This window comes from Salmo salar, chromosome ssa06, assembly GCF_905237065.1.
Source record: "Salmo salar chromosome ssa06, Ssal_v3.1, whole genome shotgun sequence".
NCBI classification, from domain to species: domain Eukaryota; kingdom Metazoa; phylum Chordata; class Actinopteri; order Salmoniformes; family Salmonidae; genus Salmo; species Salmo salar.
In genome coordinates this window covers 43,053,827-43,079,521 of record NC_059447.1, presented here as the reverse complement: position 1 = coordinate 43,079,521, position 25,695 = coordinate 43,053,827, and the positions used below count along the sequence as shown (strand labels likewise).

Here is a 25,695-nt window from a genome sequence, read left to right as displayed (position 1 = left end):
ATTTATTAATTAATTTTTTTCTAGACAAAAATGGAGAACGATGGCCACATATCTTACCAATAGCATACGGACGATTAAACGTGTATTCGGATTAAAGTAGCAAGGTTGCTGACGAGCTAATAAAAAAACCACAAAACAAGAATCACACAATAGAAAACGAGAACAATAGCCACGCTCATCCGTCTATTCAGATTTTCTCTTTCATTTTGACTGGAATTTATAGGGAAACCCGCAGCAGACATTTAAGCTGCGAAAGAAGATATTTTTTAACAAAACGTTCTCTCTCGAAATCATGTGCCATTTTGCGTGTTTTGAAGACCTCAAGAACACGTTGGAAGACGTTTGAGAGACCAAGAAACAGGGATAGGGGTCAAAGAATGGAGTGAATGGCACAAAAAACGCTATGTGTTGCGTCTTGAAATGTATTGTTACATACCCATTCGGCAACCCTTTACATCTCTGCCTAATCTAGAGTAGACCGACAAGAAGGATAAATCTAGTTATCTTTCTAGCTACCATTATTACTGTAACAACATGGAACGCATGTGAACGTGCCATACGGGACCCAGAATCAGCAAGAAAGGCTACAGGAGAAAGAAACAAGGAAGCGATCCCCTAACAGCTAATATCAAACCTAGCTAGCTAGCTAACTGTTGGCTAATAATATTATTTCTAATGCGCGACCAAGGAGTATGCGACTCGATACCAAGAGGTTAGTAATTATAACAGTTTACCACTAAACTCACATATTCAATGTGATCAGGTATCTACTACATTATTTTTGCAAGATGCTGAGCAATATGAAAGAGGAAGAACATTGCAGGGAAGCGAATGGAGGAGAGATGACGGAGGACTGTGTGTAATCAATTGATCATTTTATTCATTGATATAACAATGCATTTTTTTCAATGTTATTCATGTACAGCATCTTCACTACACAACATGTAGTGAACTAACTACGTACAGTAGCCAGTAAAGCAGCCACACTGGTTAGCTAGCTAATGTTAGCTGCTAAGTTATTGGCTGCGCATCTTCATTGTAGCTAGCTAACGTTAGCTAGTCATCCAATTCAATCTTGCGCTACAGGCCATAATGTGGGCAGCCATGTATCCTTACAGAATGGACAAGTACCTCCCAACAAACAACATTGCTATGAAAAATTACAAGCATGTTTTATCAATATATGATTTGTGTGCTAAGTAAATGCTTGTTGTGGTTGTTAGGAAGCAGGCTAACAAGCTTGCTTGCCACAGCAGCTAGCAACACCAAGACTTGGTTGAATTATTTCTTGCCATCTCATTAATCAAACCCCAGTATTTACTGAATTATTGTCTATAAAACAAGTCGCTGGATGTAAGTTTACTGCACTATAACACATCCATTTAATGACTTGGCTTAATTGGCAAAGGTTCCTCTCCTCTAGGGAGGCACACAAATGACTGTTTTGATTTCACGAGAGCCTGGCTGGTACTAACGTCTATCTCAGTTCAGTTTCTGCAATATCACGCCTCTGTCCTTCCTTACCCTCTCTCCTTAGCCCCTCTTTGTGTGAGATGGAGAGAGACTGATACACTTGGTCCATGTTTGGCTCTAATTTATAACATCCTATATTATTCTCATCTCTGCTTTTCACCCCCCAAGCCAGCTAGCTAGGTGTCAGTGCATTACTCTGTCTCATTATATTCCATACACATCTGTTTATCTACATTACTTCATGCAAAGTATAGCCTACAATTTAGGGTTGGGCTGATATATGATTATATCGTATATCGTGATATTTGACGATGATATATCAGGAAGTGCAAGACTATATATACTCTTTGGTCTTTACAAATCAAAACTGTGCAGTTTTATCAGTTAGGCTGTATCAATATGTAAAAAATGAAGTCCAAATTAATTAACAGAGATAATTTAATGAGAATGCGACTAATATTGTAAATAAGCACACAAATTGAACAGTCTGGAATGATTTAGTCATTACAGCCCAAACGATTTTTGGATATTGCAATATTTGGAGTAGCATATTGTTGAAGAGGTCTTCTCAAATATGGCCCAACCCTACTACACATCTGATATGATATCAAATATAATTTTATTTGTCACATGCTTCATAAACAACAGGTGTAGACTAACAGTGGCATTGCAGAGACATAGAAAGTATAGAAATAATAGAAAAGTAATAAGATACCCAATAAGTAACGTTAACTTGGCTGTATACACGGGGTACCAGTAACGAGTTGATGTGCAGGGGTACAAGGTAATTGAGGTGTGTATATATATGTTCATATAACTAGAGATAGAGTGACTAGGCAACAGGATAGATAATAAACAGTAGCAGATGCATATGTGATGAACTATTTAGCAGTCTTATGGCTTGGGGTAGAAGCTGTTCGGGGTTCTGTTGGTTCCAGACTTGGTGCAGTGGTACCGCTTGCTGTGCCATAGCAGAGAGAACAGACAATTACTTGGGTGGCTGGAGTCTTTGAGAATTTGGAGGGCCTTCCTCTGACACTGCCTGGTATAGAGGTCCTGGATGGCAGGGAGCTTGGCCCCAGTCATGTAATGGGCTGGATGCATCACCCTCTGTAGCGCCTTGCAGACAGGTGCCAAGCAGTTGCCATACCAAGCGGTGATGCAGCCAGTCAAGATGCTCTCAATGGTGCAGTTGTAGAACTTTGAGGATCTTAGCGCCCATGCCAAATCTTTTCAGCCTCCTGAGGGGGAAGAGGCGTTGTCGTTCCCTCTTTGCGACTGTTGGTGTGTGTCGACCATGATAGATCCTTAGAGATGTGGAAACCGAGAAACTTGAAGCTTTCAACCCGTTCCACTACAGCCCTGTTGACGTGAATGGGGATGAGCTCGGCCCTCTGTTTCCTGTAGTCCACAATCAGCTCCTTTATCTTGCTGACTTTGAGGGAGAGGTTGTTGTCTATGCATCATACTGCCAGGTCTCAGACCTCCTCCCTATAAGCTTTCTCATTACTGTCGGTGATCAGGCCTACCATTGTTGTGTCGTCAGCAAACTTAATGATGGTTCTGAAGTCGTGTGTGGCTACACAGTCATGGGTAAACAGGGAGTACAGATGGGGACTAAGCATGCACCCCTGAGGGGCCCCCGTGTTGAGGGTCAGCTTGGCGGATATGTTGTTGCCTACCCTCACCACCTGGGGGTGGCCCATCAAGAATTCCAGGATCCAGTTGCAGGGGGAGGTGTTTAGTCCCAGGGTCCTTAGCTTAATAATGAGTTTGGTGGGCACTATGGTGTTGAACGCTGAGCTGTAGTCAATGAACAGCATTCTCACATATGTGTTCCTCTTGTCCAGGTGGGAGAGGGCAGTGTGGGTTGCTATAGAGATTGTCATATGTGGATCTGTTGGGGAGGCCTGCGAATTGGAGTGAGCCATGACGAGCCTGTCAAAGCATTTTATGGCTACAGATGTGAGTACTATGGGGATAGTCATTTAGAGAGGTTACCTTGGTGTTCTTGGGCACAGGGACTATGGTGGTCTGCTTGAAACATGTAAGTATAACAGACTGGGTCAGGGAGAGGTTCAACATTTCAGTGAAGACACTTGCCAGCTGGGCCTTGAATGTTAACCTGTTTTGAATGTCTTACTCACAACAGCTACAGAAGAGCTCACACAGTCGTCCGGAACAGCTGGTGCTCTCATGCATGGTTCAGTGTTGCTTGCTTCAAAGCGAGCATACAAGGCATTTAGCTCGTCTGGTAGGCTCGCACCACTGGGCAGCTCACGGCTGCATTTCCCTTTGTAATCCGTGATAGTTTAAAAGCCCTGCCACATCTGACGAGCATCAGAGCTGGTGAAGTAGCGTTCGATCTTAGTCCTGTATTGACGATTTCCCTGTTTCATGACTCGTCGGAGGTCGTAGTGGGATTTCTTATAAGCGTCCGGATTAGTGTCCTGCTTTTTGAAAGCAGCAGCTGTAGCCTTTCGCTCAGTGCGGACGTTGCCTGTAATCCATGGCTTCTGGTTGGAAATGTATGTACTGTCACTGTGGGGACGATGTCGTCGATGCACTTATTAATGAAGCCGGTGACTGATGTGGTGTACTCCTCAATGACATCGGAGGAATCCCGGAACATATTCCAGTCTGTGCTAGCGAAGGTCATGCTGGACGGGAGCAGATGACATGCATCCATTGAATGGCTGGTCTTTCAAATCCAGACACTGCATGCCGCAATGCCCCCTGTAGGTAAAATTATTTTTGGAAATATCCACCGAAGTCTAAAAAATACTTTTGAATTATTTCCGAAGAGAATCAGTTATCGTTGTGTATTACCTGTAACAGGCAAAATATGCCAAACCCTCGTGTAATTGTGGAGTAGATAGGCCTGTACAGTTCTGTTTCCTATAGGGTTTTAAATGAGCACTATGCCTTAAAGTACCATCCAGAGATTGTGGCACCAACATTAAACTTGGCCTCTTTTTTAAAGGTTCTAAAAACAGGAGAAATGGTAGCCTAATGCAGTTCATGCACTGGCTGAAGGTCCACAGAGACAGAGTTTGTGCCATCAGTGAGCACTTAATTTGAAACGCAGTTACTCAAAATCTGAGATTGTAAAAATATGTCCACGATCGAATGATGAATCATAGGACCATTAGATATTTCAAAGCCTATTCTCTCAGGCTAAAATATCTGTTTAGTTGCCCACGCAATGCAATTTGAACCTCCCCTTACCCCTCAACGTCCTCAGTCACTCATGATGCAATAATGATCTTCCTGACCAGTCTCTAGTTCTAGGCAGGAACCACATTATTGTTTTACAGAAGAGACGACCCAGGGCCTTAGCCACGGGCTCTTTGATCCTGGCCGTTTTGAGGAAATGTAGGATCACCTGTGTTAGTTGCTAGAGAGAAGGGGCGGGGCGAGATTTGTTTGTACAAGAAGTAAGTTCCCAAGGCTTTGTCTTCCAAGTTATGCAACTAGCTTGGGGCCTGTCACATGGGCTTAGGCTAAGAGTAAACCAATCCTATTTTCATTAGAGGCCATGGAATGCAGAGATTCCATACACTCCCAACAGTATTTGCCCTGTTGTATTTGATAACATGGGGGTAAGGAGCATATGCTATAGTTATAGCTTGTCAGCACTTATGGTGTATGTCTGAGGAGTAGTCTAGAGAGCAGACTGGCCTCCTGTTGCTCACTAGTGTTTGCACTGTCAGTCTTTCTCTCTCTCTTAAATGTCTATGAATGCACTGGCATGCGTGTTCAGTCTGTTCACTGAATAAGCTCTTGTCCCTTATCTCTTTACTTCTTTCTCTATCCTCTCTTTGGAGAACACCCCGGTTTGTGTATGTTCATGAACTGTTTGTCCTCTCTCCCATATGACATGAGGGGATTTTCAGATTGTGGTGCTTATCTGTATTTGCAGTGTATTTTTGTGCTAACCTGTCTAATTTTCTTCAGTTACTGCAGAATGGATGTCCGGATGTTAATTGTCTCCCGTTTTCCAGTTGACTGTAGTGCATGTAAAGTTTGTTGACCTCTCTCCTCAGTTAACTGCAGAGGCAATGTCAGACAGTATGTGCATATGGTATAGGCTGTAGCTGTATATGTAGTGCATAGGACTATCTTATGTACAGTGCATTTGGAAAGTATTCAGACCCCCTTCACCTTTTCTACATTTTGTTACATTAAAGCTTTATCCTAAAATTGATAAAATAGTTTTTCCCTGTCATCAATCTACACACAATAGCCTTAATGACAAAGCATAAACAGGTTTTAGATATTTTTGCTAATTTATAAAAAAAATGAAAACTGAAATATTACATTTTTCAGTACTTTGTTGAAGCACTTTTGGCAGCGATTAAAGCCTCGAGTCTTCTTGGGTATGACGATACAAGATTGGCACACCTGTTTTTGGGGAGTTTCTCCCATCCGCAGATCATCTCAAGCTCTGCCAGTTTGGATGGGGAGCGTTGCTGCACAGCTATTTTAAGGTCTTTCCAGAGATGTTCGTTCGGGCTCAAGTCCTGCCTTTGGCTGGGCCACTCAAGGACATTCAGAAAATTGTCCCGAAGCCACTCCTGTGTTTTCTTGGCTGTGTGCTTAGGGTCATTGTCCTGTTGGAAGGTGAACATTCGCCCCAGTCTCAGGTCCTGAGTGATCTGGTGCAGGGTTTCACCAAGGATCTCTCTGTACTTGGCTGTGTTCATCTTTCCCTCGTTCTTGACTAGTCTCCCAGTCCCTGCCGCTGAAAAACATCCCTACAGGATGATGCTGCCACCACCATGCTTCGCCATAGGGATGGTACCAGGTTTCCTCCAGAAATGACACTTGGCATTCAGAGTTCAATCTTGGTTTCATCAGGCTAGAGAATCTTGTTTCTCATGGTCCTAGAGTCCTTTAGGTACTCAAGGATGATCAAGGGAAACAGGATGCACCTGAGCTCAATTTCAAGTCTCATAGCAAAGGTTCTGAATACTTAAGTAAATAAGGTATTTCTGTTTTCTGTGAAGATGTAACTTTTTTTAGTTTTAGAATAAGATTGTAACGTAATAAAATGGGGGTCTGAATATTTTCCGAATGCGCTGTGTACATTTGTGTTTACCTGTATCTCTTTTTTTCTCTCCAGAGAGGAGGTCTGGCTGTTGGCATCTAGTATACATTTGTATTGACCTGTTTCTCTCCTCTCCCCAGTTGACTGCAGAGGGGATGTCAGGCAGTAAGGCTCTGGGAGGGGCACGGCGGCGGCGGACGCGGTGCCGGCGCTGTCAGGCCTGCATGCGGACCGAGTGCGGCGAGTGCCACTTCTGCAAGGACATGAAAAAGTTTGGCGGGCCTGGAAGGATGAAGCAGTCCTGTCTGCTCCGACAGTGCACAGCGGTAAGTTAGAACACACACTAGTGATGGGGGGAGAAATCGATATAGTTACATATTAGGATATTATTTTTGAGGTTGTAGGGTTTTTACAATATTATTTTTGCGCTAGTTGGCTGTACCTGCACCAAAATTCCAGTATTTTTCCTTCATAGTTTGTTCTCCATCTTCTTTTTAAATAGGCAGCCAATTTGTTTTCAGCAAGTTTTTATTTCCATGACTGATCAAAACATCTCATGGCTCTCTCTTGTCCCTCTGCCGTAGACATATGGTAAACAATATGTTTTAACATCGCAATAAAATCACAACTGGCAGCTTCATTAAATAGTACACGCAAAACACCAGTCTCAATGTCAACAGTGAAGAGGCGACTCCAGGATGCTGGCCTTCTAGGCAGAGTTGCAAAGGAAAAGCCATATCTCAGACTGGCCAATAAAAAGATTAAGATGGGCAAAAGAACACAGAAACTGAACAGAGGAAAATTGGGGGGGAAAAAAAGTGTTATGGACAGACAAATCTAAGTTTGAGGTGTTCGGATCACAGTGAAGAACATTCGTGAGACGCAGACAAAATCAAAAGATGCTGGAGGCAATGTGATGGTCTGGGGGTGCTTTGGTGGTGGTAAAGTGGGAGATTTGTAAAGGGTTAAAGGGATCTTGAAGAGGGAAGGCTATCACTCCATTTGGAACACCATGCCATACCCTGTGGACGGCGCTTAATTGGAGCCAATTTCCTCCTACTACAGGACAATGACCCAAAGCACAGCTCCAAACTATGCAAGAACTATTTGGGGAAGAAGCAGTCAGCTGGTATTCTGTCTATAATGGAGTAGCCAGCGCAGTCACCGGATCTCAACTTGAGCTGTTGTGGGAGCAGCTTGACTGTATGGTACGTAAGAAGTGCTCATGTAACAGTATAGCTTCCGTCCCTCTCCTCGCCCCAACCTGGGCTTGAACCAGGGACCCTCTGCACACATCAACATCTGACACCCACGAAGCATCGTTACCCATCGCGCCACAAAAGCCGCGGCCCTTGCAAAGCAAGGGGAACAACTACTTCAGGTCTCAGAGCGAGTGACATCACCCGATTGAAACGCTATTTGCGCGCACCACCGCTAACTAACTAGCCATTTCACATCGGTTACACCCATCAAGCCAATCCATCTTGTGGGAGGTGCTTCAGGAAGCATGGGGTGAAATCATTTTCTAGATAGGCTGTAACATCTGACAATAATTTTTGGAACATGCACAGTACATACAGTGCATTAGGAAAGTATTCAGATCCCTTTTTCCACATTGTTACGTTACAGCCTTATTCTAAATCGTTAATGATTTTTTTATTTATTTAATCCAATCTACACACAATGCCTCATAATGACGCCAGGACAGCGGAGTCAATCACCACCTTCCGGAGACACCTGAAACCCCACCTCTTTAAGGAATACCTGGGATAGGATTAAGTAATCCTTCTAACCCCAAGACTCCTAGAGCTGGCTGCCCGGCCAAACCGAGCAATCGGGGGAGAAGGGCCATGGTCAGGTAGGTGACCAAGAACGCGATGGCTACTCTGACAGAGCTCCAGAGTTCCTATGTGGAGATGGGAGAACCTTCCAGAAGGACAACCATCTATGCAGCACTCCACCAATAAGGCCTTTATGATAGAGTGGCCAGACTGAAGCCACTCCTCAGTAAAAGGCACATGAAAGCCCGCTTGGAGTTTGCCAAAAGGCACCTAAAGACTCTGACCATGAGAAACAAGATTCAACTCTTTGGCCTGAATGTCAAGTGTCACATCTGGAGGAAACCTGGCACCATCCCGATGGTGAAGCATGGTGGTGGCAGCATCATGCTGTGGGGATGTTTTTCAGCAGCAGGGACTGGGAGACTAGTTGGGATCGAGGGAAAGATGAACGGAGCAAAGTACAGAGAGATCCTTGATGAAAACCTGCTCCAGAGCGCTCAGGACCTCAGACTGGGACGACGGTTCACCTTCCAATAGGACAACGACCATAAGCACACAGTCAAGACAACGCATGAGTGGCTTTGGGACATGTCTCTGCATATCCTTGAGTGGCCCAGCCAGAGCCCGGACTTGAACCCGATCTAACTTCTCTGGAGAGATGTGAAAATGGCTGTGCAGCGACGCTTCCCATCCAACCTGACAGCGCTTGAGAGTAGAATGTGAGAAACTCCCCAAATACAGGTGTGCCAAGCTTGTGCGTCATACCCAAGAAGACGCGATGCTGTAATCGCTGCCAAAGGTGCTTCAACAAAGTACTGAGTAACGGGTCTGAATTCGTATGTATATGTTATTTCCGTTTATTTATACATTTGAAAAAAATTCAAAAAACCTGTATTTGCTTTGTCAATATGGGGTATTGTGTGTAGATTTAGGGAGGGGGAAAAACAATTGAATACATTTTAGAATAAGGTTGTAACGTTTCAAAATGTGGAAAAAGGGGTCTGAATACTTTCCGAATGGACGGTATACTTGCTTCTGTCGTTTTCAATGTATAATGATATTTGATTGGCATCTGGTATATAGAGCACATTACATAGCCTAATTAACCTCGGTAACACATATTGTAATTTATCCACGCAAGACTGAAGTTAAGGTTGTTTTTTCTGTTACACAAACCCTCCACCCTGCCAAACAATAAACATGTGAAGAAGGGAGTCTCCACATACACTGCTAACATGTTTTGACCCGCATCTTTTCCCGAATGTGAAAGGACGAGCTTTTGGCATATCCCTCACACTCATTGAGATCCCATCTAAACAGAAACCACAGTTTAGACTGGAATATAAACTCATGTTATTTATGGTACACAATTGATTGACATAACCCATTGACTACAGTTACAGTACCTTCAGAAAATATTCATACTCCTTGATTTACATAAATATGCACACCCATTTCACACTCCAAATTGAGCCCAGGTGCATTTCCTTTGATCATCCTTGATGTCACTACAACTTGATTGGACTCCACCTGTGGCCAATTAAATTGTTTGGACATGATTTAGAAAAACACCTGTCCTAATATAAGGTCCCACAGTTTACAGTGCATGTCGGAGCAGAAACTACCATGAAATCTGAGGAACTGTCTGTAGATCTCCGAGATAGAATTGTAATGAGGCATACAGTGGCAAGAAAAAGTTTGAACCCTTGGATTTTAATAACTTGTTGACCCTCCTTTTGGCAGCAATAACCTCAACCAAACATTTTCAGTAGTTGCGGATCAGACCTGCACAAAGGTCAGGAAGAATTTTGGACCATTCCTCTTTACAAAACTGTTTCAGTTCAGCAACATTCTTGGATGTCTGGTGTGAACTAGGATTCTTCTTAACCTCATTGAGCATTCTGCGCTGTGCTCTTGCAGTCATCTTTGCAGGACGGCCACTCCTAGGGAGTAGCAACAGTGCTTAACTTTATCCATTTAGACAATTTGTCCTATCGTGGACTGATGAAAATCAAATCAAGGCTTTTAGAGATACTTTTATAACCCTTTCCAGCGTTATGCAAGTCAACAATTCTTAATCTTAGGTCTTCTGAGACATCTTTTGTTCGAGGCATGGTTCATATCAGGCAATGCTTCTTGTGAATAGCAAACTCAAACTTTGTGAGTGTTTTTTATAGGGCTAGGCAGCTCTAACCAACGTCTCATTGATTGGACTCCAATTAGCTTTTGGAGAAGTCATTAGCCTAGGGGTTCAAATACGTACATACTTTTTCTAACCTACACTGTGAATGTTTAAATGATGTATTCAATATAGACAAGAAAAATACAAGAATTTGTGTGTTATTAGTTTAAGCACACTGTCTATTGTTGTGACTTAAATGAAGATGGGGCGGCAGATAGCCATGTGTTTAGAGCGTTGGGCCAGTAACCAAAAAGTTGCTAGATCAAATCCCTAAGCTGACAAGGTAAAAATCTGTCGCTATCCCCTTAACAAGGCAGATCAAATTTGATGACCAATTTATGCAGAAATCCAGGTAATTCCAAAGGGTTCACATACTTTTTCTTGCCACTGTATATCTGAGGAAGGGTATAAAATAATTTATAGTGTGTTGAAAGTTTCCAAGCGCACGTTGGTCTCAAAAATATGGAACTTCCCAGACTCTGCCTAGAGGTGGCCCTCCGACCAAACTGAGCAACCAGGCAAGAAGGACCTTGGTCAGGGAGGTGACCAAAGAACCCAATGACCACTCTGACAGAACTAGAATGTCCCTTGGATGAGATGGGAGAACCTGCCAGAAGGAAAGCAGTCTTAGATGTGCTTTTGTATGTATGCCAGTGGGTATGCTGTATATATATTTTTTTTATTGATTCTATGGAACCAACCCAAGACTCCCTGGAAAACATTGGCAGGCAATTGTTACTGAGTGGACAATCCTGGCTAAATAAATAAAATGAAGTAAAAAATAAGTTTCTACAGCACTTCACCAATCTGGGCTTTATGGGAGAGTGGCCAAACGGAAGCCACTCCTGAGAAATAGGCAGATGACGGCACACCTGGAGTTTGCAAAAAGGCTCTGAGATCATGAGGCAAAATATTCTGTTGTCTGATGAGAGAAATACTTTACTCTTAGGTCTGAATGCAAAGTGCTATGTCTGGAGAAAACCAGGCACTGCTCATCACCTGTCTAACGCCTTACCTACCGTGAAGCATGGTGGTGGCAGCCTCATGGTATGTGGATGCTTTTTAGCGGCAGGGACTGGTAAGGGTGGGAACAATAAGTGGAGCCAAATGCAGACAAATAAGAACTTGCTTCAGAGTGCAAATTACCTTAACTGGGGCGAAGATTAACGTTCCAACAGGACAATAACCCCAAGCATACGACCTGGGCAACACTGGAATGGCTCGAGAACAAGAATGTGAAGTCCTTGAGTGGCCCAGCCAAAGCCCAGACTTAAATCCCATTTGAAAATCTGTAGAAAGACTTGAAGATTGCTGTTCATCGCTAATATGTATCTAATTTAAAAGAGCTTGAGAAAATCTGAAAGGAAGAATGTGCAAAGCTGATACGGACATACCCAAGACGACTCAAAGCTGTAATCGACGCCAAATGTGCTTCTATTGACTCGGGTGTCAATACTTATGTAAATTAGATTTATGTAGAAAAAGTAATATAAATTAGCAACATTATACTGAAAACATGCTTTCACTTTTTCATTATGTTGTATTGTGTGTAGATGGGTGAGAGAGAAATCTTGGAAGTCAAGGGGAATTAATATACTGCTCAAAAAAATAAAGGGAACACTAAAATAACACATCCAAGATCTGAATGAATGAAATAATGTTATTAAATACTTTTTTCTTTACATAGTTGAATGTGCTGACAACAAAATCGCACAAAAATAATCAATGGAAATCCAATTTATCAACCCATGGAGGTCTGGATTTGGAGTCACACTCAAAATTAAAGTGGAAAACCACACTACAGGCTGATCCAACTTTGATGTAATGTCCTTAAAACAAGTCAAAATGAGGCTCAGTAGTGTGTGTGGCCTCCACGTGCCTGTATGACCTCCCTACAACGCCTGGGCATGCTCCTGATGAGGTGGCGGATGGTCTCCTGAGGGATCTCCTCCCAGACCTGGACTAAAGCATCCGCCAACTCCTGGACTGTGTGGTGCAACGTGGCGTTGGTGGATGGAGCGAGACATGATGTCCCAGATGTGCTCAACTGGATTCAGGTCTGGGGAACGGGCGGGCCAGTCCATAGCATCAATGCCTTCCTCTTGCAGGAATTGCTGACACACTCCAGCCACATGAAGTCTAGCATTGTCTTGCATTAGGAGGAACCCAGGGCCAACCGCACCAGCATATGGTCTCACAAGGGGTCTGAGGATCTCATCTCGGTACCTAATGGCAGTCAGGCTACCTCTGGCGAGCACATGGAGGGCTGTGCGGCCCCCCAAAGAAATGCCACCCCACACCATGACTGGCCCACCGCCAAACCGGTCATGCTGGAGGATGTTGCAGGCAGCAGAACGTTCTCCACGGCGTCTCCAGACTCTGTCACATGTGCTCAGTGTGAACCTGCTTTCATCTGTGAAGAGCACAGGGCGCCAGTGGCGAATTTGCCAATCTTGGTGTTCTCTGGCAAATGCCGAACGTCCTGCACGGTGTTGGGCTGTAAGCTCAACCCCCACCTGTGGACGTCGGGCCCTCATACCACCCTCATGGAGTCTGTTTCTGACTGTTTGAGCAGACACATGCACATTTGTGGCCTGCTGGAGGTCATTTTGCAGGGCTCTGGCAGTGCTCCTCCTTGCACAAAGGTGGAGGTAGCGGTCCTGCTGCTGGGTTGTTGCCCTCCTACGGCCTCCTCCACGTCTCCTGATGTACTGGCCTGTCTCCTGGTAGCGCCTCCATGCTCCGGACACTACGCTGACATACACCGCAAACCTTCTTGCCACAGCTTGCATTGATGTGCCATCCTGGATGAGCTACACTACCTGAGCCACTTGTGTGGGTTGTAGACTCCGTCTCATGCTACCACTAGAGTGAAAGCACCGCCAGCATTCAAAAGTGACCAAAACATCAGCCAGGAAGCATAGGAACTGAGAAGTGGTCTGTGGTCACCACTTGCAGAACCACTCCTTTATTGGGGGTGTCTTACTAATTGCCTATAATTTACACCCGTTGTCTATTCCATTTGCACAACAGCATGTGAAATGTGTTGCTTCCTAAGTGGACAGTTTGATTTCACAGAAGTGTGATTGACTTGGAGTTACATTATGTTGTTTAAGTGTTCCCTTTATTTTTTAGAGCAGTGTACTTTCTGAAGGCACTGTATGACATACAACATGTCAACTGTTTGCTGCAAATCGGCCCCTCTGGTTTAGAAAAAGCTGTTTCATAATGTGATTGTCATCAAAATAGAGTAGTCATCCCCTGCATGAAAATGGATAAGCTTGTTAGAATGCCTTTAGTGATTTAAGGGGTGATTCTTTTTTTTTTATTGATTGGTTTGCGAATGCCTCAAATGGCATAGATGGCTGGTAGCTTAGATGTGGGAAATGTGATGTGTTTCCTTGGTAACTGAGCACATTGTTACTTGGGTGTTTGTTTTTTTGGAGGGTAGCAATTTGCTTTGAACAGTTAATCTCCTAGCTATCCGTCTAGAAAACATATCTTGTGGGGAAGGAAAGAAATTCGGTTGCATGGCTACGGAGATACTAATCCACAGAATCTGTGCAGATTTAAGACCTACTCTCATCTCATATTAATGCCTAATCATTTGTCAATGGATCTAGGCTAGATTCTGTTGGCCTCATATTTTTTGGGCTTGATAAGTGCGTAATTTTCACCTCAGTTCAGTTTATTTTTTTGATCCTGTCAAAATTCCACTGTTGGCAGGTTAATGAAAATGTTGAGCTGGACAACTGGGGTAATGTGTCACAGAAAATAAACCTAATAAAAACAGTGCTCTGTCCCTGTGCTTCTGAAAAGCACTCCAAAAACCGCTAAACTAAATTTAATGCATTTGCTTTCATCCACACACTCTCAGTTAGCTAGGTCCTCATAAGAGCAGCAGGTGTCCAATATTTTTTTCAGTTTGGATACATAATAAACATACCATCCATAGTGAATGAATACATAGTTACAGCTCCAACTCTGAGCCCTCTATCCTGAATGGGCCCATATATAATATTTGATTTATTTACATATACACATTATATTGGTTACGCACATACAATATTTGATTTATATTGAATAAATACAGGCCTACATTCCACACCTAATGTGTATATATCGTTTAACATGGTTATATAACGTGTTATGTTTTTATTTTCTTCCTTGCAGCCTGTGTTACCCCACACAGCAGTGTGCTTCTCGTGTGGGGAGGCGGGGAAGGAGGACACAGTGGACACAGAAGAAGAGAAGTTTAGCCTCTCTCTGATGGAGTGTACCATCTGCAACGAGATCATCCACCCCAGCTGCCTCAAGGTGGGGCCAGACCCTCCATGTGTATGGCCGGCTGTCATAGCTGGAGAAGTAGAGTGTGTCTCTCTCTCTCACACACACAATCTTCCATTCATACTGTCCTAAGTGAAATGTCTGCTCTGTCTAGTATTGGTTACATACATTTATTGATTGAATGATTGTGATTTCGTTGTTTATTTTCTCCAACCTACAGATGGGTAAAGCAGAAGGCATCATAAACGATGAAATTCCGAATTGTTGGGAGTGTCCAAAATGCCACAAGGAAGGCAAGACCAGTAAGGTGAGAACTGTGACTGGGAACACTGGTCTGTCAGGCTCTGCTGATAAAACGAAACCAGAGGGTGACAAAGGACATCTATGATTGTATGGATTAAACAATAATGGTTGATAAGATAGGAGGATTGATTTGGAATGGAACACGTTGTGTAAATAAGCTCTTAAATTAGAATATAATTTTGTGTTTCATTGACCCTATCCCCATTTCATATACTGAAGTAGGCTATAGTAGGGATGGCAGGTAGCCTAGTGGTTGGAGCGTTTGGCCAGTAACCGAAAGGTTGCTAGATCGAATCCCCGAGCTGCCATGGTACAAATCTGTCGTTCTACCCCTGAACAAGGCAGTTAACCCGCTGTTCTTAGGCCGTCATTGTAAATAAGAATTTCTTCTTAACTGACTTGCCAAGTTAAGTAAAATATTACATGGAGTGCATTTGGAAAGTATTCAGAACCCTTGACTTTTTCCACATTTTGGTACGCCTCATTCTAAAATGGATTACATTGTTTTTTTCCCCCTTCAATCTATACACAATACCCTGTAATGACAAAGCAAATACAGGTTTTTAGAAATCTTTGCAAATGTATTAAAAAATAAAAACGTAAATATCGCATTTACATAAGTATTCAGACCCTTTACTCAGTACTTTGTTGAAACACTTTTGGCAGTGATTACAGCCTCGTCTTCTTAGGTATGATGCTACAAGCTTGGCACACCTGTATTTGGGGAGTTTCTCCCATTCTTCTCTGCAGATCCGCTCAAGCTCTGCCAGGCTGGATGGGGAGTGTCGCTGCACAGCTATTTTCAAGTCTCTCCAGAGATGTTGAATTGGGTTCAAGTCCGGGTTCTGGCTGGGCCACTCAAGGACATTCAGAAACTTGTCCCGAAGCCACTCCTGTGTTTTCTTGGCTGTGCGCTTAGGGTCGTTGTCCTGTTGAAATGTGAACCTTCGTCCCAGTCTCAAGGTCCTGAGCGCTCTGGAGCAGGTTTTCACCAAGGATCTCTCCGTACTTTTCTCTGTTCATCTTTCCCTCAATCCTGACTAGTCTCCCAGTCCCTGCCACTGAAAAATATCCCCACAGCATGATGCTGCCACCACCATGCTTCACTATAGGGATGGTGCCAGGTTTCCTCCAGATGTGACGCTTGGCATTCAGGCCAAAGAGTTGAATCTTGGTTTCATCAGACCAGAGAATCTTGTTTCTCATGGTCTGAGAGTCTTTTAGGTGCCTTTTGGCAAATTCCAAGCGGGCTGTCATGTGCCTTTTACTGAGGAGTGGCTTCCGTCTGGCCACTGTATTATAAAGGTGGAGTGCTGCAGATGTGGTTGTCCTTCTGGAAGGTTCTCTCATCTCCATAGATGAGCTCTGTCAGAGTGACCATCAGGTTCTTGGTCACCTCCATGACCATGGCCCTTCTCCCCCCGATTGCTCAGTTTGGCCGGGCGGCCAGCTGTAAGAACATTCTTGGTGGTTCCACACTTCTTCCATTTAAGAATGATGGCCAGTGGGTTCTTGGGGACCTTCAATGCTGCAGAATCTTTTTTGGTCCCTTCCCCAGATCTGTACCTCGACACAATCCTGTCTCGAAGCTCTATGGACAATCCCTTCAACCTCATGGCTTGGTTTTTGCTCTGACATGTAGTATCAACTGTGGGACCTTGTGTGCCTTTCCAAATCATGTTCAATTAATTTAATTTGTAGAAACATCTCAAGGATGATCAGTGGAAACAGGATGCACCTGAGCTCAATTAGAAGTTATTTTCTTTTTTTAAATTTGCCAAAATGTCTAAACCTGTTTTCGCATTGTCATTATGGGGTAGATTATGTGTAGATTGAGGATAAAACATTTTTTTACATTTTAAAATAAGGCTGTAACGTAACAAAGTGGAAAAAGGAAATTGGTCTGAATACATTCCGAATACACAGTACATATTCTTAAATCCTCTTCCCCTTTCTCCACACATCAGGACGGGGGTGATGGCTCAGGGAAGAGGCGGATGGACAACGGGGAGGTAGGCCGATGGAAGCTAACGGACGATCCTCCGCCCACCAAAAAGAAACCCCCCTCTTTAGAAGACGGGGGGCGGCAGGACGGTCACAAGAGAAAGAAGGAGAAGGAGCTTCCTCAGGACAGCGGCCCCAAAAAGAAGGTTGGAAGATCTTTGCAGTGTTGCAGTATGCAAATATTTAGCATGCACACTGAGTATACCAAACATTAGGAACACCTTCTTAATATTGAGTTGCATACCCCCCTTTTGCCCTCAGAACAGCCTCAATTCGTCAGGGCATGGACTCTAAAAGGGGCAGAAAGCATTCCACGGGGATGCTGGCCCATGTTGACCCCAATGCTTCCCACAGTTGTGTCAAGTTGGCTGGATGTCTTTTGGGTCGTGGACCATTCTTGATACACATGGGAAACTGTGTGTATCAACGCTATTGTGAAAAACCCAGCAGCGCTGCGGTTCTTGACACAAATCGGTGGTGCTGGTACCTAGTACCATACCCCGTTCAAAAGCACTTAAATATTTTGTCTTGCCCATTCACCCTCTGAATGGCACACACACTATTCATGTCTTAATTGTCTCAAGGCTTAAAAAGACTTATTTAACCTGTTTCCCCCCCTTTCATCTACACTGATTTTGAAGTGGATTTAACAAGTGACATCAATAAGGGATCATAGCTTTCACCTGGATTCATCTGGTCAGTCTGTCATGGAAAGTGCAGGTGTCCTTAATGTTTTGTATACTCAGTGTATCGTTGCTTAGAGGCCTACTAGTTGTGACCAGTTGCTATGAACGCAGCTTGCCAACTCTTGTCTCTGTCTGACCTTCTCACTCAGATGAAAGGGGCACATGAAAAACGCTTGAAAAAGGTAAATCTTCATATGAAGATGAAGTTTTAAGCTCCGTCATAAAGCATATGGTAACTAAGAGCTAGATTCAATCTGTATCGCGGTAGATCCCCGTAAATAAATAAAAAAAAGGTGATTTCTGATTGAGCCGACATCTGCAGTGTTTACCGTGAATGCAGTCTTCGCGATTTCGGGAACATTGCCTTAGAATTTCAATCGAGCGATAACGCGGATCTTCCGGGATACGGACTGAATCCATCTCTTAGTTGAGTTAGTTATATTTCTCAATGGTAAAGGTTAGGGTTCATGCTCCTCTGTCACTCTCTTCACTAACGTTATCCCTCCCATGACAGAAACAGAAGCCTAACGTGTCAGAGACCGCAGAGTCCAATGGGCCCAACTCCTCCACCGGAGGCGGCCAGGGTTCCGGAGGGGGTTCCAACTCCACGCAGTCCCCCACCTCCATGGCCAGCCAGGACCAGCGCTCACACCACCGCGAGAAATTGGAGCGCTTCAAGCGCATGTGTCAGCTCCTTGAGCGTGTCCGCGAGTCCAGCTCATCGAGCTCGTCTAGTTCCGAGTCCGACTCGGAGTCCGACTCTGACTCGCCTTCCGGTTCAGATGGCCGCCGCGGCTCTGAACCCTCCTCCCCCGTACCCGTCGCTTATAGCAACAGTGCAAGGGAGCGCAACCGGGAAAGGGACAGGGAGAGGGACAGGAGGCTGGCGGAGCTGGGCTTCAGTGCCAGTGAGGACTCTGAGGGAAGTGTTAAGGAGGAGGAGGAGGAGGCGGTGGAGGAGCAGGTTGTGGGAGACAAGCCTCGGCGTAGGGGGGAGGGACCTCCACGGGGCCGCAAGGGGCTCACGACGGACGGGAATGACGAGGAGAGCGGGGAGAGGAGTCGGAAGTCTACCCCATTGCCTCCACCCTCCCCTCTCTCCTCCACTCAGCCTCCACCTTCCTCCGGCCATGGCCCCTCGCCAGGTTCCGAGGGCTTCTCCGGTAAGCGCAGCAATGGCTCTGAGACGCGCAATGGACGGACAAGGGCGGGGGTGAGGGACCGGGAGACTCAGGAGAAGGAGAACGCCAACAACAGTGGCGGCTCGGTGGCCAACCACCGACACGGAACTGGCAAAGGCAACAAGGGCAACAAGATCCGTAGCAACAAGCAAACAGGGTCCCAACCAACGTCGAGGAACAGTAGCAACTCTTCCGCTTCTACTGCCACTACCACATCCAACGGGGGAGGGGGGGGGCTGCTGGGCCCAGGCAGCAACTCCTCAGGGGGCATGTCAGCCCTCGCCGCCTCACCCCGTTCACAGCCGTCCCGGATGGCTCCACGCTCGCAGATGATGAAACGCAGCCCCCCTGCTGTGCCCTCGCCTCCCCGGCCTGTTCAGATGGAGCGGCACTTGGTGCGGCCACCGCCCGCCTGCCCCGAGCCCCACTGCCTGCCCCTGGACAGCGGCTCCTCCCATGTGATGCCCCGCGACGTCTGGCTCCGCGTCTTCCAGCACCTCAGCCAGAGGGAGCTGTGCGTCTGCATGAGGGTCTGTCGGACATGGAGCCGGTGGTAAGTCTAGACAAAAGGTTCAGATGTGGTCAGCATCCGGTTGGGCTGGAAGAGCGTGGTTCAACACACATTTGTTTGGACTACTAAGAAATGCATCTTTGATGTTGAGAACAATAGAAAACCATCCCTGAAAGGATATTCATTGACTGCAGTGTCTCAAATTTTGTGGCGTACAGTAGACCAGACTTTCTTTTGTTCTCATCCCAGTCTTTTATTTTCTCTTGCTCTCTCAGGTGCTGTGATAAGAGATTGTGGACTCAGATTGACCTCAGCCGGCAGCGCTCCATCACCCCTCCTATGCTGAGTGGTATAATCCGCAGGCAACCAGTCTCCCTTAACCTGGGCTATACCAACATCTCGAAGAAGCAGCTCATGTGGCTCATCAACCGTCTACAAGGTATCTTGTGTTCATTCAACACCTCTGCCTCCCTACTACATATTTTTTCCATCAATATAGCCTGATCGTGTCTTATTGTAGTTGGGCTGTCGTCACCGTATTGCTAGTCTGCCTCAGGGATTACGCTAACTCCTGGCCTTCCGCTTTCTCTCCCAGGTCTCCTGGAGCTGAATGTGTCGGGCTGTCCCTGGTCCTCTGTGTCGGCCCTGTGTCAGGCTGCTTGTCCCTGCCTGCGTCTGCTCGACCTCAGCCGGGTAGAAGACATGAAGGACTCGCACCTGAGGGAGCTACTGGCGCCCCCTACTGACACTCGGACAGGTTAGTGACAAGTCACTCACATGATTGATTAGCCATCCATAACCTGCAATACATTATGGAAGGGAAGATGCCATGTTGTGTTCATTGGATAGACTTGATATCACAAATGCCAATCTGTGCTGTAATGTACTGTTTAATTTCACTGTACTGTCATGCTTGTTTCCAGTGAATGTTGTTGCAAGTGAACAACCACTCACTCTTCATAAGCATGATAAACACACAGACTGAATCTTAAAAGTCCTGTAACATATTTTGCTTTGTTCTTGGTCAAAAAGCTCATGGAGAGAGCAGAGGGGGGAGGTTCCAGAACGTAACGGAGCTGCGATTGGCCGGGCTGGACTTGACAGATGTCACGTCCCGCCTGTTGGTGCGCTACCTGCCCCACTTGACCAAGCTGGACCTGAGTCAGTGTGGCAACATCACGGACCAGACTATCCACACACTGACCTCCCCCATGTCTCCACTGAAGGACAGCCTCACCCACCTCAACCTGGCAGGTAAAGACTACACAGTAGACTCACTAGCCCCAAATACACCAAGGTAGGTACCCTGTTTTTTTCTTTTTTGTGTATTTGAGTATTCCAGGTTCAGACCACTAATGAGCAGGGGGATCTGCTCCAGATAATGACCTCTTCTTCCCTCTGAGATGTTTAATCATGCGAAAGTAGCAACATACAGAGATACTTGTTCTCTTATTTCCCAACAATATCAACCTGGCTCCTGATTCAAATATTTAAACCAGGTCTACTCATGGAAGTGTTGCAGTCATTGTGGTTATGTAGGTTGACCGTTGGTTGTTAACCTCCTGTTGTTTCCTCCTGTCCGCAGGCTGTGTGAAGGTGACGGAGCAGTGCCTGCCCCTGTTGCGCCGCTGTGCCTCCCTACAGAGCGCTGACCTGCGCTCCTGCACCTTGCTCACCCCCGATGTCTGTCAGCTCCTCTCCTTCCCTTGCCCTGACGATAGAGTGCTGCTCAAGAACAGCTAAGGGCCTGCGACGCCCTCCTCCCACCACCCCCCCCCCCCCACATCAACCACCGCCACACTACAGAGAGATAAGCGAACGAGAGGGACCCTGCGATGTGGGCAGTGAGCTAGCCACTGAGGGAAAAGGACATGGAGTGGGAGCCACGAAAGAGAAAGGGGGATTAGAGAAAGAGAACCATAGACCTTTGCCTACATTTCTCTGGATTGACTTGTTTGTGAACGGACATCATTGAAAATGTTTCAGCATGTACATATTCAATATCTGTACAATGGGTGTGTGTATATAAATGTAGTTTACTGTAAATTATCCACTCTCCGCCCCTTACCTCCCTCCTACCCTCACACCAACCATGGCACACATTATCCAGCTGACATGTGTAAAGGCACTGCACTGCGCCGCCGTCTTCAACTAGCATCATTTGCACTCCATAATTAAAAGCTGATGAACGAATCAATTTCCTATTTCGTGGCGTCAGACTACGAAGAATGTACCCAATGCCAGAGGCTGTGCCCCATCAGAAGCCGTTTAATGTACAGACGGATGCTGGGCTGGTGTTTGTGTGTGTGTCTTTAAGTATGTGTGAGAGATGTAAACAGTGTTAATGTGACAATTGGAGCGAGAAAGAGACGGAGATATGACCTGTGTCTGTTTCCTTCACCACTAAGCTCTGTGCTGCCCTCAATCTTTCAGGGGGGTAAGGACATTCAAGGTCCTACATATCCTGTTCAATGGCCGAGAGCCACTAGAGCCCAAAACTCCTAGCCCCGACCACAACCTCTTCCCGCCCAACGTGCCATTCTTATGGGGTCTGTCCATCCTTGTGAATCTGATTGTCCTACTCTGTACCCTGGACAGCCCTTCCCATCACACTGTCTCTGCTGCCATGGCCCTTTTGCAGCTTATGCTGCCCACCGTCTGTGCTGTGTGCGTACATTATGCAGAGAGCTGGACCTTGCTGTGCCCGACTGCAATGAACCATGCTTACCGTACTGTTCCATACCAGACCTGGGATTCGTCAAGGCCCCTTTTATTCCCTGCTTCACGATGCCTGGCTGATGTAACATTATCTTGTATATGTGCAGACTGGTTCAGTCTAGATCACGATCGCACGAACTTAGAAGTGAATGACTGACACGTTTTGAGTACGAATTGGGAAAACTGTCAAACTGAGACCGTCCGATGCACTGCGCTCGCTGCTCCACGTGGCAGGGGGGATTAAAATTAAGGCTGACCCTGGTTGGACTTCTGCCTCAGATGTGAGGGACTTTGACATGAAAACCCAATTCTGGGGAAATATTCAGTGTCCACATGCTGCTTATCTTCCAAAGCCAAGAACATCCCAGCCCATCCAACCTGCATCGCAATGTCATTACCTTAAGGTCTTGTAGGATGAGGGTTTGACTCAGTTGCAGCATTAACCCCCAAATCATTTCTCCATTAGGGTTACCCCTGTGCATGCTGGGTTTTGACTCTAATCACAAATCCAGTGCAGTATTTTTTTTTTTTATTCAGTCAACTTTTTTAACCAGTCCACTCTCAATCCAGTTCAGAGGCCAACGTCAACAGTCAGGGTGAGCAGGAAAAGGAACAACTATCATCATTAATATGGATGTTACCGGTTGAAACCAGGATGTACAGGAGGTTGTTCAGACCAGAATGTACAGGAGGTTGTTCAGACCAGAGCCTAAGCTGTATTGAATTTGGTTGAGAGGGAATTGAAGACTTTATAGCTGTATTGAATTAACATAAGCAGTATTTGACATGCGTAAACGGTATTCAGCTGAATCGGGATGCATTGGACCAGTTCAAACAGCTGTCGGACTGATAGGGCCAGTTCATTCAGTATTGGACTGGACAGCACTTTGTCCTGCAATGCTGGACTCAACCATGCCAGGTTGGGTCAAGTGTTTCCCTTGTCTGTCTGTTTCTCCTCCTTCTATAGCGGTTGTCCACTTCCTGAGCCATGTTGATCTGTATTTGTGCTTCAGTGCCACAGTGGATCTTGCTGCTGTGTGCTATCTGGAGCTAAACCCCACCAACTCTAGGCGGGTTGGTGGACAGTCTTGAGCCTCAATCTGTAATTCTCATCTAAATCATGTGTTTCCATATCCTTTCAACTATTCTGTTAGACTTTCAGTGATTCCATCCTCATCGGTTCTGTTTCAATACCATTATTAGAAGTCAAATCAGCTTCCTTTGGGTGTACATGTAGGGCTAGAGACCTGCCAAGTAACTATTGAGCCACTAGACAAATGGTAGTTGTCCCATTGCATTGTTGTACAACTGACTAGGTATCCCCCTTTCCCTAAAAGGTTGGTTTCATCTTTACCCAGTTGTGTATTCTAAATCGTTTCCAGTGTTCCTGTGTGAATTTATAGACTTGCGTACAAAGCATTGGTACCAAGATTGCACTAACTGATCGATCATAAGACAATTTAGGAGGGAACACTGAGCTATAGTGTGCTTTATTACCCTGAAAGGGGTAAATGTTAAAACAGGTCAAATTAAAAAACAGCCAAATCATGAACCTCAAACTTGATTCAAAAATAGGACTAATTAGCTGTCCATGCTAGTTACCATTTACCTGGGTAGTCCAGTGTGTTTCAATGTTAGCTCAGGTTGAGTCCTACTTTAGATCATAGATGAAAGTCATTGTTTGCCACTAAGCTATGCTGCTTACAGAGCTGAGCTTACCACATAGCAATTTGGCTTACAGCGAAGCAAATGTCCAATATATGGTGGAAAATTGCCTTCTGCCATACACACTCATCTGAATCAATATTTAAATTTTCATAGACAATGGGTCAGTTTTCAAAAAATGTTTACTTCCATCAGTAATGTGGGGTTGTTACTACTCCTTGTCATCCAGTATGTTCTAGCATGAGAAAGCATATCAAAAGTTAAACTGACAACCACTTTCAGAGAAAATAAACGGGTGGTGGTTCATCGGAATTGATCCGGTAGTCGATAAGGAAATTATTCCAGACTCAAATCTGTCATTCTCACCCCCATCCTGATCCCAACATCCCAGCCTAGTCAAGTTGACTCAGACTTGACCCCTAGATTGTACAGTCTTGTCTCTACCAAACTGTACCAGAGCGAAGCACTGGATCAACGTTGTCATCACCTCTTGCCAAAATTCCTGCTTTGTTGAGAAGGGGCATTTTATCAATTTTCGTTTTGCTCTTGTTTATTTGTTCATTGTTTCTTCCATTGTGTTGATCAAAATGAGAAAGAAAAGTAGAACGATGTGAAAAAGAGAAACTCAAGGCAGCTACTTACGAGTGACTACTGTAAAATGACTAACTAAATAAAAGACAGTGGGGTGGTTTTTACACTGTGTGGCCTCTGCTGATTTCTCAGATCTTACATTCAGTTATGTTGCCTACATAGCAACGCACTCTTAGTCCACTTTCAATGGAACACCGTTTGGGTCTTTGCGTGTCAAAGACACGTCAAATAAGCTTGACCTGAATATGACTGCACATCACGTAACTTAACACGTTCATTCATGTAGTTATTACACATTGATTACACTATCACTCATATTTCATTTGTCACGATTCATCGATACGTATGCCATGATGCTGATAAAGTTGTCTCGTGCACCTACAGTGCTAGATAACTATATAGCTTGGTGTCATTTAAAATGACCCTAATTTATAAGACAGCTCATATTTGATTAATGGTGGTCAGACCCATCTGTGAAGCTAGCCACAAGAAGGAATTGCCACCAAAGTGGACTTTGCGCTTAGCCTTAAATAAAAGTACGTCTGACAGTGATGCAAATGAATACAAATAGTAGAATAGATCATGCTAAACGAGGTTGAAAAGTTATATAAAATCAACAAGACTGTTGAAATCACACTGGATGTACTGTACTTTAGAATTGCATTGGGGGCATACTTATTTCACTATACAGACTTACCCCATGTCATTGATCCACAATCCATATGTATCAGTCTACTCCGTGACAAATCAAATGGTATTCGTCATGTGCCGAATACAACCGGTGTAGACCTTAGTGAAATGCTTACTTACAAGCCCTTAACTAACAATGCAGTTAAGAAAATACCAACAACAAAGAGATAACAAATAATTATAGCGCAGAAGTAAATAACAATAGCGGGGCTATATACAGCGGGTACCAGTACAGAGCCAATGTACGGGGGCACTGGTGTCGAGGTAATTGAGGTAATATGTACATGTACGTAGAGTTATTAAAGTGACTATGCATAGATAATAACAGAGTAGCAGCAGCGTAGAAGAGGGTGGGGGCAATGCAAATAGTCTGGGAAGCCATTTAATTATATGTTCAGGAGTCTTATGGCCTGGGGGTAGAAGCTGTTTAGAAGCCTCTTGGACCTAGACTTGGCACTCCGGTACCGCTTGCCGTGCGGTAGCAGAGAGAACAGTCTATGACTAGGGTGGCTGGAGTCTTTGACAATTTTTAGTGCCTTCCTCTGACACCCCCTGGTATAGAGGTCCTGGATG

At 45.0% G+C, this 25,695-nt stretch overlaps 1 protein-coding gene across 2 annotated transcripts; it reads left to right on the top strand.

The window, feature by feature from the left end:
• LOC106607508 (F-box/LRR-repeat protein 19) lies at positions 1-24,536 on the top strand. 2 transcript variants are annotated; one of them, XM_014204515.2, is made up of 11 exons: positions 2-712; positions 6,664-6,849; positions 14,660-14,803; positions 14,994-15,080; positions 17,044-17,226; positions 17,916-17,948; positions 18,281-19,500; positions 19,734-19,897; positions 20,054-20,215; positions 20,491-20,712; positions 21,044-24,536. In XM_014204515.2, the coding sequence occupies exons 2-11, from the start codon at positions 6,679-6,681 to the stop codon at positions 21,199-21,201; spliced, it is 2,544 nt and encodes an 847-aa protein (XP_014059990.2). In that variant the 5' UTR covers positions 2-712; positions 6,664-6,678; the 3' UTR covers positions 21,202-24,536. The 2 variants fall into 2 exon arrangements, with proteins under 2 accessions (XP_014059992.2, XP_014059990.2); XM_014204517.2 differs by lacking the exon at positions 17,916-17,948 and having other exon boundaries at positions 1-712.
• Positions 24,537-25,695: the final 1,159 nt, after the last annotated feature.

What these genes read in the sequence shown, in the direction of transcription:
- LOC106607508 (XM_014204515.2), top strand. Translation starts at nt 6,679, where the DNA reads ATGTCAGGCAGTAAGGCTCTGGGAGGGGCACGGCGGCGGCGGACGCGG. An exon ending in TCCACCCCAGCTGCCTCAAG is followed by an intron (nt 14,804 to 14,993) that starts GTGGGGCCAGAC and finishes TCCAACCTACAG; the next exon opens with ATGGGTAAAGCAGAAGGCAT. An exon ending in ACAGCGGCCCCAAAAAGAAG is followed by an intron (nt 17,227 to 17,915) that starts GTTGGAAGATCT and finishes CTTCTCACTCAG; the next exon opens with ATGAAAGGGGCACATGAAAA.